This window comes from Pyrus communis, chromosome 4 (assembly GCF_041283825.1).
Source record: "Pyrus communis isolate YQ-2024b chromosome 4, ASM4128382v1, whole genome shotgun sequence".
In the NCBI taxonomy this organism is placed as follows: Eukaryota; Viridiplantae; Streptophyta; class Magnoliopsida; order Rosales; family Rosaceae; genus Pyrus; species Pyrus communis.
This window is the reverse complement of record NC_142568.1, coordinates 15,781,472-15,793,465: the sequence shown is the minus strand read 5'-3', so window position 1 is coordinate 15,793,465 and position 11,994 is coordinate 15,781,472. Positions and strand designations below refer to the sequence as shown.

The 11,994-nt window shown below is 38.9% G+C and overlaps 1 protein-coding gene across 2 annotated transcripts; it reads right to left on the bottom strand.

The window, feature by feature from the left end:
• Nucleotides 1-1,646: 1,646 nt before the first annotated feature.
• Nucleotides 1,647-11,627, bottom strand: LOC137722025 (uncharacterized). Of its 2 annotated transcripts, XM_088692611.1 has the most exons (4): nt 10,091-11,627; nt 3,538-3,705; nt 2,034-3,443; nt 1,647-1,997 (listed from the first exon to the last, which is right to left on the bottom strand). In XM_088692611.1, the coding sequence occupies exons 1-4, from the start codon at nt 10,679-10,681 to the stop codon at nt 1,752-1,754; spliced, it is 2,415 nt and encodes an 804-aa protein (XP_088548737.1). In that variant the 5' UTR covers nt 10,682-11,627; the 3' UTR covers nt 1,647-1,751. The 2 variants fall into 2 exon arrangements, with proteins under 2 accessions (XP_088548737.1, XP_088548736.1); XM_088692610.1 differs by having other exon boundaries at nt 1,647-3,443.
• Nucleotides 11,628-11,994: the final 367 nt, after the last annotated feature.

Sequence of the window (11,994 nt, the reverse complement as noted above, 5' to 3'; positions counted from 1 at the left end):
GATTGATGATGCACTAGATTTAGGGATTTTGTTGGGTTCTTGAACTTGACCTCTGTTATGTTCAAATTTCAAATCTTTTATTGAATTGAATTTGAATCTTCTGTTGAATTAAATTGAATTTGAATATATGTATGTCCTGTGATAGTTTCAGACTTGTATATATTTGAATCTTCTGTTTCATATTTGGATATTTTAATTAGATTATGTTTGGTTGATTAGTGGAACGTTTCTGTAAATCCATCTAATGTAATTCGATGATGTTTGGTTGATGAGAAAATTTAATTCAATAGTCTTTACTATAGACTTTTATACAGAATCCAAATAACATGTTCTAAAAAAAAAAAAAAAAAAAAGGAATTTAGACCCATGAACTCGACTCGAACCGGCCTGTTTCAAATGAGCCGAGTTAGGTCGGGTTCTCAATTTTAGAATTCATATACCTGGCCCAACCCGTCCCATTGCATTTTAAAACGGGCCGAGTCCTATTCCTCCAAATTTGGGCCTGGCCCGTCCCGTGCCCACCCTTAGTAGCATGGCGTGCTTGTAAATATATTCTTCGTTGATCCCATGCCTTGGCATGTGCTTGGACTTGAATGTAGGCTTTGCATGACAATTGGGCCTTACGACTTGATTGGATTAGAGTGTGACATTTTTGGGCCCCAACAATTGGTAACTAATTTACTTATGATATTATTCATGCAGGTTTTGAATTATTAATCATCATGTTTGAAACTATCTAAATGTCCTGATGATTGGCCACCATTAGGATATTTAGAAAAGTAATTTGATGCAATTTTGGCAGAAGGCTATCCCTAAAATTGATTGAGGCTTCTTGTGGTTAATATGTGTAGCTTCACTTAGGATGAACACCAAGTCTTAAGGGTTGCATGGTTTTTCAAAAGGTTTTCACAAAACTTAATGAGTCTTGCATGTTTAGATTCGATCTAGATACAATAGATGGGTTGCACGTTTGATATACATTCTAAGTTGAGGGTCCAAGTAGAGCATACTTTAGGAAAACCTAACCTTCAAAATATACATGCATAATTCATAAGTAAGTGAACGAACTACGTAGGACTGTTTTCTTTTGTTTTCTTTACTTTGCTAATTTATTTAATTATTTTTATTAAATTCGTTTTTATTATTATAAGTCATAAAATTAACCTTTTCCGGTTTTACATAAATTATTCATTCAATCCCTATGGAGAATGACCTTATTAGAGTTGATTATACTACGATTACCTTATACTCTTGCAAGTATTTTTAAGTGTTTTTATCCCTTCTTTTGCAAATGGTAAAAATACTATCAAACCGGACATGGACACATTCTCAAATCAACGGAAAGAAAATAGCCATATTCACAGTGCCCATGAAAGTATGTGTAAACTATCCATATCCATAATCCTCATTAAAAAAATGGATAAAAACGTAACTAAATTGATCTCCTGGAAAATGGGTACATTGTACAATGAAAAACTAATGATACAATTATTCATAACAAAGAAAAACTAATCTGACTTAAACTACCGATCGTTGATGGAGACAGAGAAACACGTTGCATGAGCCAACTAAACTATGCCCATATCTGCCATTGTTGATGGCATTTAAATTTGCTGAACTTTGATCTTAGTGGGAAAGCATGTATATTAGAAGTTGGAAGCAAGATCCTTTCTATAATTAAAAACCCTCTGACTAATAATTAAACTTGGTAGGAAGTCTTAATGTTTTAGGATATTGAAGTATGTGAGTATTCATACTATTACATGGCTTGAAGGGTGTTCCAATTTGATAAGTTCTTGAAAATCTTTCTCCATCTCTTTTACTTCCCCCAGGCCCAGCAGACTACTGATGCAAAACCCTAATCCACCCAAACAAACAGTTACTTGCCCTCTAAGCTTCTGACGATCCTCTATTAATCCAGTCATGGTGGCAATTTTGTCGGATAATTCATTGGAATTTTGAAGAAAAGAATCTACAAGGCATTCAGTCTCTTCCTTCTCTGAATCCAAAACCCTAGAACCATTTTCTCTTGCTGATAATGTTCCCGACTCAATGTCATGTTTGCCATGGACTGCAAGAGACTTATTGGAAGACAGCTCTTGGAGGCATTGCAGAGAATTCCCAATTTTTTTCTTGAAAATCTCCAAATCTTTCTCGATGCCCTTCATGGGTTTTCGGAGTTCTCCCAAATCAAGTTCGGAGCGCTGTAACACGAATGAGAGAGATTCTATTATGTTGGACATGATAATGGAAAGATTCCCCGTGTTAGATAAAGATCTCAGGAGCTTGCCATAACAGGCACCATTGAAAGGGATGAACCAGAAATTAGGCTCCAGCTGAGCTTCTTCAATGAACTTCTCTAACTTTTTTACGTGGGATTTCAACTTGTTCTGCTTCTGTCTCAACTTTGGACCCACTGAAGCGATTTCGTTGTCGAAAAGAACTAAATCTTTGATACATTCTTGAAGGGATCCCAGCCCAAGTGAAAGTTCGAGTTTTGCCAGAGTTGCTGCTCTTGCAGGGGATGTGAGAATCTCTACGGTGATGAAACAGATGAATCCAATGACAACCTCTGTGATTCTAGCGATTGCAAAATCGAGTGGAGGGCCATAATGTCTCCTGCCGAGTATTAGTAGTGCCCCTACAGCTGCTGATATTCCTCCAGCTTGGCCATACATCCTGCTGTGCCTCAGAAAACTTGTCAAAACTAACCAAGGTAGAAGAGGTAAGAAACTCAAGTCCTTAACTTTCTTCAATATGAAGCAACACAAGATCCCATAGATTGACCCCATTGCCGTAGATTGCGCTCGAGCATTTGTGAGAGTGAATGTTGCTTGTCTTCCCCTGACAAAACTTATTGCAATTGTGAGTCCTGCCCAATATGCTTCTCTCTTGTTAAACAGGAAACCCAGCTGCACTGCAAGGCCTAATGAAAGTGAACACTTAACTGCAAATCGTAGACTTGTTTTGCTTGGTATAATGCACAAAAGTCTACAGCTCCATTTGGTACAATAATTGCTTTGATTTTGTGAACCGCTTGAGCTTTCGATGCCAGAGCACTCATGCTTGCATTCTTCAACAGCCTTGGTATTTTCTTGGAGAATTTTCAGACAACCAATGAAAAAGAAGGCCAATAAATCCTCACGAGAAATGGTTTCAAGAGACCAGAAGGCCTCATCCAAAGATCTTTCCGTTTTCTTTTTTGTGTAGAAAGGTGCTAAGTGCTCAAGTTGCTCAAGCTTGTCATGTATTCGCTTTTTCATGTCGAGTAAAGCGTCCGTTTGCAGTTTCTTAATCATGGCAACAGGCAAGGAAGGGCATGAAGTTGCAGCTATTGCAATCCCTCTTAAGGGTATTTCAACTTCCTGCAATTTTTCTTGAACAGAGAAGCGACTACGGTTGAGGATATTTCTGATTGTTGGTCTCTCCCACAGTAAGGCTTCCTGTCCAAAAGAAAACCACATTGGTTAAAATCACAATGTAAGCAGCGAAAACCCGAGCAGAGGATCCAAACTCTTGTTCAGAAGGTAGTTTTACCTGTTTATGTTCGATCCTTCGAAGGAGCTTTTCTCCTGCTTCAGCCAAGGGCTTGGCCTGTAAAATAAAGTCAAGTGCAGCAGAGCTGTCTTGAGACAAGATTGCGTCTAAGTACAAGTCAAACCTTTTCGTAGCAATCTCGGCATATTTTTGGCACATTTGTCTCACCTGTAAATGTTACAAGCATTGCCGTTAGGCTCATCGTGACATGCTCGGGATTTTGGGGGGTTACAAGAAATATGTTGAATAATTGGCCAAGTGGCCAAGTGGACAAGTCCAAGAAAACTTTAGATTAAACAAACCAAAAGTGAGGAACACCTTCCTTGTTTTAGGGAGGAAAATAAGGGAAATGTTTGGTTGCTTTTGAAAAAGGTTTTGAAACAACACCCGTGAGTTTTGGTTTTTTTCATAATAAAGGGTTTGGTTGCTTTTCCATTCGGTTGTGTGGAAACAAGAGAGAAGGGAGATTTGCAGACAGTTTTGCAGAGAGAAAGAGGGCAGAGAACAAGGGGTGCCACATCCCCCATTTGAAAAGAGCTCCTCTCTTCGGTTAGTAATCATCCACCAAAGTAGTTGTTGTTGTAATAGCTTTGAGCTATATGTATAGAGAAGAAATTATTCATTATATTTCTTTCTCTATTTGTTTCTTTGGTGTGTGAGAGTTATTGGGTGTATTGGGCTTTTGGGTTGTGAGATCACCAACACTTTGTAAACTCCCATTTGGTTGATAGTGGATTATTGGGTGAGCTCCTACTGCTCCGAGGACGTACTCCAGTTACACTGACTGTGGAGGAACCTCGTTAAAATCTTTGTGTCTTTAATATTTTGTTCTTGCATTTTCATTTGATAAATTTCCTGTGGGCTAGCTTGAGTTGGTTCCAAAAGATTTTGGTGCTATCCTAGCACAACAATTGGTATCAGAGCACTGGTTGCTCTTGGGTACTGTCTAGTTGCCAAAGATGTCAGACGGGCAAGAGGAGAATCCTTTTGGAAGCAGCTCCGGGTTTGCAAGAACTACGGTGCAAAATGCAAAGTTCGAAGTGGAAAAGTTTGATGGCACAAACAACTTCGGGATGTGGCAATGTGAGGTTAAAGATGTGTTGGCTCAACAAGATCTTCTTGCCGCCTTGGGAGAGAAGCCTGAAGCTATGTCGAAACTGGAATGGGAGAAATTAAATTTGTGGGCTTGCTCTTCAATTCGGTTGTGCCTTGCAAAAACTCAGAAGTATTTTGTGATGCGGGAGACTTTGGCAAGTGTGTTGTGGCAAAAATTGGAAGACAAGTATATGACGAAGAGTGCAGAGAACCGGCTACACTTGAAGAAAAAGCTCTACCGCTTCCAATACAAAGAAGGTACAAAAATGATTAGACACCTTGATGCTTTTAATAAGTTGATTGCCGACTTGTTAAATTTAGATGAGGATATTAAGGATGAAGATAAGGCCTTAATATTGTTGAATTCCTTGCCGGACTCTTATGAGCATTTTGTTACCACTATTATGCATGGTAAAGAAACTGTGAAATTTGAAGATGTGTCAAATGCCTTGATGAATTATGAAATGAGGCATAGAGATAAAAATCATGATAGTACCTCTGAAGCTTTATTTGTTAGAGGTAGATCATCGGAGAGGAGATCCTCTTCTAGCAGGAAAAAATCACAGTCTCGGCCTAGAGGAAACTCTAAAGGTAGAAAACCTTTGGAAAGGGATGAATGTGCCTTTTGTCGTAATAAGGGCCATTGGAAGAAAGATTGTCCTAGATTGAAGACCAAAGGCAAAGAAAGTTCTGAAGCTAATGTTGCTGAGGTTGAAACAGATTTTTCTGATTTTGCTTTAACCACTTCCTCATCATTTGATTGTGCTACTAAGTGGGTGTTGGATACGGGTTGTACTCATCATATGACTCCTCACAAGGATTGGTTTTCAAGCTTGAAAGAGTTTGATGGCGGTGTTGTGTTCATGGGAGATGACAATCCTTGCACAACAAAAGGGATTGGTACAGTTCGTTTGAAGTTGCATGATGGCATGGTTAAAGAGTTGACAGGTGTTCGGTATGTACCGAATTTGAAGAAAAATCTTATTTCTTTGGGAACTTTAGAAGCCAAGGGCTTCAGGTTTCATTCAGATGGGAAGACATTGAAAGTGACTTATGGTGCACTTGTTGTGATGAAAGCTCCTCGATGTGGGCATTTGTATTTATTGCAAGGAAGCACTGTGACAGGTGAAGCGTCTGTAGTCTCAGAAAATATGGGCACATCCGATTCTGATACTACTAGACTGTGGCATATGAGGTTAGGCCATGCTGGTGAGAAAGCTCTACAAGGGCTTGTGAAACAAGGTCTTCTAAAAGGTGCCACGACTTGTAAGCTTGATTTCTGCGAGCATTGTGTCTTGGGAAAACAAACTAGAGTGAAGTTTGGTACTGCTGTACATCAGACGAAGGGCATTCTTGATTATGTGCATTCGGATGTTTGGGGTCCTACAAAGACTCCCTCTTTGAGTGGTAGACATTGGTTCGTGACCTTTGTTGATGATTATTCAAGAAGGTCTTGGGTCTACACTATGAAGCACAAAAGTGAGGTGTTGAGCATTTTCTTGGGTTGGAAGAAAATGGTTGAGAACCAGACTGGGAGAAAGATTAAGATTTTGAGATCGGATAATGGTGGTGAATACACATCCGACCCTTTCTTTAAAGTTTGCAAAGAGGAAGGGATTGTGAGACATTTTAGTGTCCGGGGAACTCCACAACAAAATGGAGTTGCAGAAAGATTGAATCGAACCTTGCTTGAGAAGGTTAGATGCATGTTGTCTCAGTCGGGTTTGAGCAAGTCATTTTGGGCAGAGGCAGTTACTTATGCATGTCACATCATCAACCGATTACCCTCAGCTGCTGTTCAGGGTAAGACGCCAATGGAGGTATGGACTGGAAAACCTTCTACTGATTATGATTATATTCGTATTTTTGGTTCACCTGCTTATTTTCATGTAACTGAAAATAAACTTGATCCTAGAGCCAAAAAGGCTATCTTTCTTGGTTTTAGTAGTGGTGTCAAAGGTTACAGGTTATGGTGCCCGGAGATGAAGAAACTTGTAATCAGCAGAGATGTGACATTTGATGAAGAAAATATGTTTAGAGACTCTGAAAAGAATGTGAAAGATGTCCAACAGGTGGAGCTTGAGAAAGTTGCCTCTAGTACTTCAAATCCTATTTCCGCTGATGTCGAAGCCACTACAAGTGAAGAAGTGGGAGACCATGAGGATGTTGAAGAAGTTGAACTTGAAGATTCTATTCAAGTTGAAGAGCAAGTTTCACCTCAAGAGTCTATTGCCAAGAACAGAGGAAAAAGACAAATTACCAAGCCAGCTCGGTATAGTGACTATGTTGCTTTTGCTCTTCCTATTATCACTGATGAGATTCCATCCAATTTTGAGGAAGCCATTGAGAGTGAGGAAAAGGAGAAGTGGTGCAATGCCATGGGTGACGAGATGAATTCTCTCATGAAAAACAAGACTTGGGAGTTAGCTAAATTGCCTAAGGGTAAGAAAGCTATTGGTTGCAAATGGGTGTATGCCAAGAAGGAAGATGCTGATGAGAAACGCAATGTCAGATTCAAAGCAAGATTAGTTGCTAAAGGGTATGCACAAAAGGAGGGCATTGACTACAATGAAATCTTTTCTCCAGTTGTGAAGCACTCCTCAATTCGCATTATGTTAGCTCTTGTTGCACAATATGATCTTGAACTTGTGCAACTTGATGTGAAGACGGCTTTCCTACATGGTGATTTGAATGAAGAGATTTATATGTGTCAACCGGATGGGTATAAAGTGAAAGGGAAAGAGAATTTGTTTTGCAAGTTGAAGAAATCACTTTATGGCTTGAAGCAATCTCCAAGGCAATGGTATTTGAGATTTGATAAATTTATGAGAGGCCAAAATTATTCTAGAAGTCAATATGATCATTGTGTGTACTTCAAGAAGTTGCAAGATGGGTCTTTCATTTATTTATTGATATACGTTGATGATATGTTGATTGCCTCAAAGAATGTCGAAGAGATTGAGAAATTGAAGAAGCAAATGAAGAATGAGTTCGAGATGAAGGATCTTGGTGAAGCAAAGAAGATCCTTGGCATGGAGATCACTAGAGACAGAGAGAAAGGTTTGGTATGCTTGAATCAAAGACAATACCTTGAGAAGTTGATTCGGAAGTTTGGAGTTCATGATTCAACCAAACCGGTTAGTACCCCTTTGGCTCCTCATTTTAAATTAAGTTCTCTACAGTGTCCTAAAACTGATAAAGAGAAGCTGCAAATGAAAGATATACCATATGCAAATTTGGTTGGTAGTTTGATGTATGCAATGGTATGCTCTAGACCGGATATTGCTCATGCAGTTGGCATGGTGAGTCGATATATGCATAATCCAGGTAAAGAGCATTGGCAAGCAGCTAAGTGGATATTGAGATATCTCCATGGTACTCGAGACGTTGGTTTATGCTTTGAGAGAGATGACTCTGGTATTGGTCATTTTGCAGTTGGTTATGTTGATTCAGATTATGCAGGTGATCTGGATGGAAGGAAGTCTACTACAGGCTATGTATTTACTATGGCTAAAGGGCCAGTTTGTTGGAGGTCCATTTTGCAGTCGTCTGTTGCCTTGTCTACTACAGAGGCTGAATATATGGCAGTTGCTGAAGCTATAAAGGAGGCCATTTGGATACATGGACTGATTAGAGATTTGGGGGTTGATCAGAAGCAGGTGGAGGTACATTGTGATAGTCAGAGTGCCATTTATTTGGCTAAGTATCAGGTTCATCATGCGAGGACCAAGCACATAGATGTGCGTTATCACTTTGTTCGTGAAGTAGTTGGTGAAGGGGAGATCATTCTCCAGAAGATTCCAACTAAAGACAACCCCGCTGATATGTTGACTAAGGTTGTTGGTGTAGCCAAGTTTGTTCATTGCTTGAACTTGGCTCACATTTTGCCTATATAAAGAAGGCGTTGAGCAGTAGGAGTTTTGGAGCATTTGGCTCGGCATGAGTTGTTCTCTTGCTAGTGATTGGGAGTGTTTTTTGTGTTGATTGTGTTGGTTGGCTTATCATGGCGTTTTCGGAACTTGGCCAAGGTGGAGATTGTTGAATAATTGGCCAAGTGGCCAAGTGGACAAGTCCAAGAAAACTTTAGATTAAACAAACCAAAAGTGAGGAACACCTTCCTTGTTTTAGGGAGGAAAATAAGGGAAATGTTTGGTTGCTTTTGAAAAAGGTTTTGAAACAACACCCGTGAGTTTTGGTTTTTTTCATAATAAAGGGTTTGGTTGCTTTTCCATTCGGTTGTGTGGAAACAAGAGAGAAGGGAGATTTGCAGAGAGTTTTGCAGAGAGAAAGAGGGCAGAGAACAAGGGGTGCCACATCCCCCATTTGAAAAGAGCTCCTCTCTTCGGTTAGTAATCATCCACCAAAGTAGTTGTTGTTGTAATAGCTTTGAGCTATATGTATAGAGAAGAAATTATTCATTATATTTCTTTCTCTATTTGTTTCTTTGGTGTGTGAGAGTTATTGGGTGTATTGGGCTTTTGGGTTGTGAGATCACCAACACTTTGTAAACTCCCATTTGGTTGATAGTGGATTATTGGGTGAGCTCCTACTGCTCCGAGGACGTACTCCAGTTACACTGACTGTGGAGGAACCTCGTTAAAATCTTTGTGTCTTTAATATTTTGTTCTTGCATTTTCATTTGATAAATTTCCTGTGGGCTAGCTTGAGTTGGTTCCAAAAGATTTTGGTGCTATCCTAGCACAACAAAATAAAACAACTTGAAGGTAATATATCGCTTAATTTGCGTATTTGTGCTTTGCAAACATCATATACCGATTTCAAGTAGAAATTTTAGTAAAACTAATGTTGAAATCTCGAATTTGAATGGTGTAAGTTGCTAGAAAAAGAATGGAATTACTTGGTGGATGTGAAGTTGAAGATGAAGGCATGAAGGAATATAGAATAGATTGATTTTCAGGCAGTTCAAAGAATATTAGGATATATTCCTCCACTGACCCTTTTTTTTTGGTTGTTTTTTCAATTTTTTTTTAAATTAAAATAGAGGATTAGGCGATCTGTTTTTTTTTTTTTTGAGGAAAATATTATTTTTACTTAAACTGCCCAATTTTTAACTAAATTTTAACTCAGTTCATTTAGAAGTTTTGTTAAAAGTTTGTATCTTATCATTTTCTTACCTCATGAATGCCTTTTATAACCAAAACAAGAAAACAAAAAAAAAACCAAAGGACCACATGAGTTGAATCATTGTGAACTTTTAAGAATACGAGATTCTAAACTACTCTAATATACGACAAAGGAGTTTCGAACTTACATGCAAGGACGCACTGGCCTAACCTACGTGAAGTTTGAACTGTGAAAACTTTGTCGACAAAAAAACTGTGAAAACTTTGCACTCATCGTTTACAAGAATTTTAGGATCCATACAAAATGATGCAGACATATGGAAGACAAACAACAAATGTTATAAATGTATACATATAGTTAGATATATAAATACCTCGTCGTAGGCAAGGTAGGGAGACAACACAGCCGCCAGAGATGCCTTCTGATAGAAAAACAAGTTGGGAAACAACATAGCCCCAACACATGCCGAGGCTCCAAGCATAGTACTCAACGACACCTGAATCGGGTGCATAAGTACCAACTCATCAGCTTCTGCACAATGAATGGCAGTGCCTACATACACAATCACAATCTGCCCGAACGCAATCCTCTTTGACATCAAGTTGGTTGCTCCCGGCAGTGCCACAACAAAAGCGCACAAAGCCACTGCAAGGGATGATACAAAGTAACTGAAGTGCGCTGGCCTTATTAGCCGGAGGCTCAGGATTGAAAGGATCAACACCTGAATACAAGCGTAAAGCGCATGCCAGAAGCCTCTCAGTGCCTCCCCCAGCGTCGCTTCTGAGACGATGAGGATTGTGGTGAGGTAAGAGTATGCAGGGTAGGCTACTAAACGCCTGAGAGGCTGTGGACCATAGAGGGTGGTGGTGTAGACTATGGTGCAGGCTAAGATGGTTCGAAACGCTGCTCGTAGCGTCAGGCACCAAACGGCATAGGTCCAGCCCATCCTGGTGGCCGGAACCATTATCCAAAGTGTTGTGAGCCTCCAAGTTCCAAGGGCCAGCTACTAACAAGGCTAAGGTCGTGGGTTCATAGGAAGAGTTTTAATTCTTCAAACTTAAAAATACTAATTGTTTGAGCTATTTTATTTTTAATTGTTATAACCTACTCAATATATACACATTGCTGCACTTGTTACACTGGCTGCACTTTATTTTCATACTTGGCATGCTTACCACGTGGAATCACTCCTATTCCCAAAAGTCAGCAGCCATTTACTATTTTTCACATTTTTCATCTCCCTTGTTGGTGTTAGTTCTTTTATTTTTTCTTTGCCGCCGCACCAGCTTGCAACCTCCTTCGTCCTTCAATCATTATGGCTCTTCGAAATTCAAAATTTTCAAACACAAATACCTCTTTAACTCGCCCATCCAAACCGAAAACTAATTGTGTTGGGTGAGTCGGAGTAACAAATTGTTCAATCGGTGATGAGTAACAATGCTTGGAGAAGGAAACAATTTTGATGAAGAATCATATTTGTTTGATTTTTTAGTTATTTTTATTTTCGATAGAACATAGTTGGATTTCTAATACAAAAAGAGTTGGATTTCAAATAAAAAAAGATTTGGATTTGTTAAGTGAGGTTAAGTGGATGGCCAATTGCCAAACTTGTTTACAAAAAATATACAAAATTGGTTATACAAAAAATTATACAAAACTGATTTAACATATATTTAAAGCTAATTCTGCAAAAATAGTCGATGAAAGGTTGGGCTGATGGCATGTATGCAATTTTATTGAAAATATACAAATTAATTCTACTAAAACTATACAAAAAGATTCTACTAAAAAAATATACAAAACTGATTCTACATGAATTTGAAACTGATTCTGCAAAAATGGTCAAAGACGAGTTGAACTGATTCTTTATAAAATGGTCGAAGACAGGTTGAACTGATTCTGCAAAAAAAAAAAAATCGAAGACGGGTTGAATTGATTTTGCAAAAAAGAAATGGTCGAACGGGTTGAATTGATTCTGCAAAAGTGGTCGAGGACGGGTTGAAGTGATTCTGCAAAAATGGTCAAGAACGAGTTGAAGTGATTTTGCCAAAATCGTCGATGACGGGTTAAAATGATTTTGCAAAAATGGTCGAGAACGAGTTGAATTGATTTTGCAAAAATGGTCGAGAACGGGTTGAAGTGATTCTGATTCTACAAAAATGGTCGAGAACGGGTTGAAGTGATTCTGCAAAAATAGTCAAGAACGTGTTGAAGTGATTTTGCCAAAATGGTCGAGGACGGGTTAAAGTGATTTTGCAAAAATGGTCGAGAACGAGT

Excerpts from the sequence above, each read along its gene's own strand:
- LOC137722025 (XM_088692610.1), bottom strand. The coding sequence starts at position 10,681 with ATGGTTCCGGCCACCAGGATGGGCTGGACCTATGCCGTTTGGTGCCTG. Across the intron at positions 3,706-10,090 it reads CCTACCTTGCCTACGACGAG|GTGAGACAAATGTGCCAAAA; the intron begins GTATTTATATAT and ends TAACATTTACAG. Across the intron at positions 3,444-3,537 it reads GAAGGATCGAACATAAACAG|GAAGCCTTACTGTGGGAGAG; the intron begins GTAAAACTACCT and ends TCTTTTGGACAG.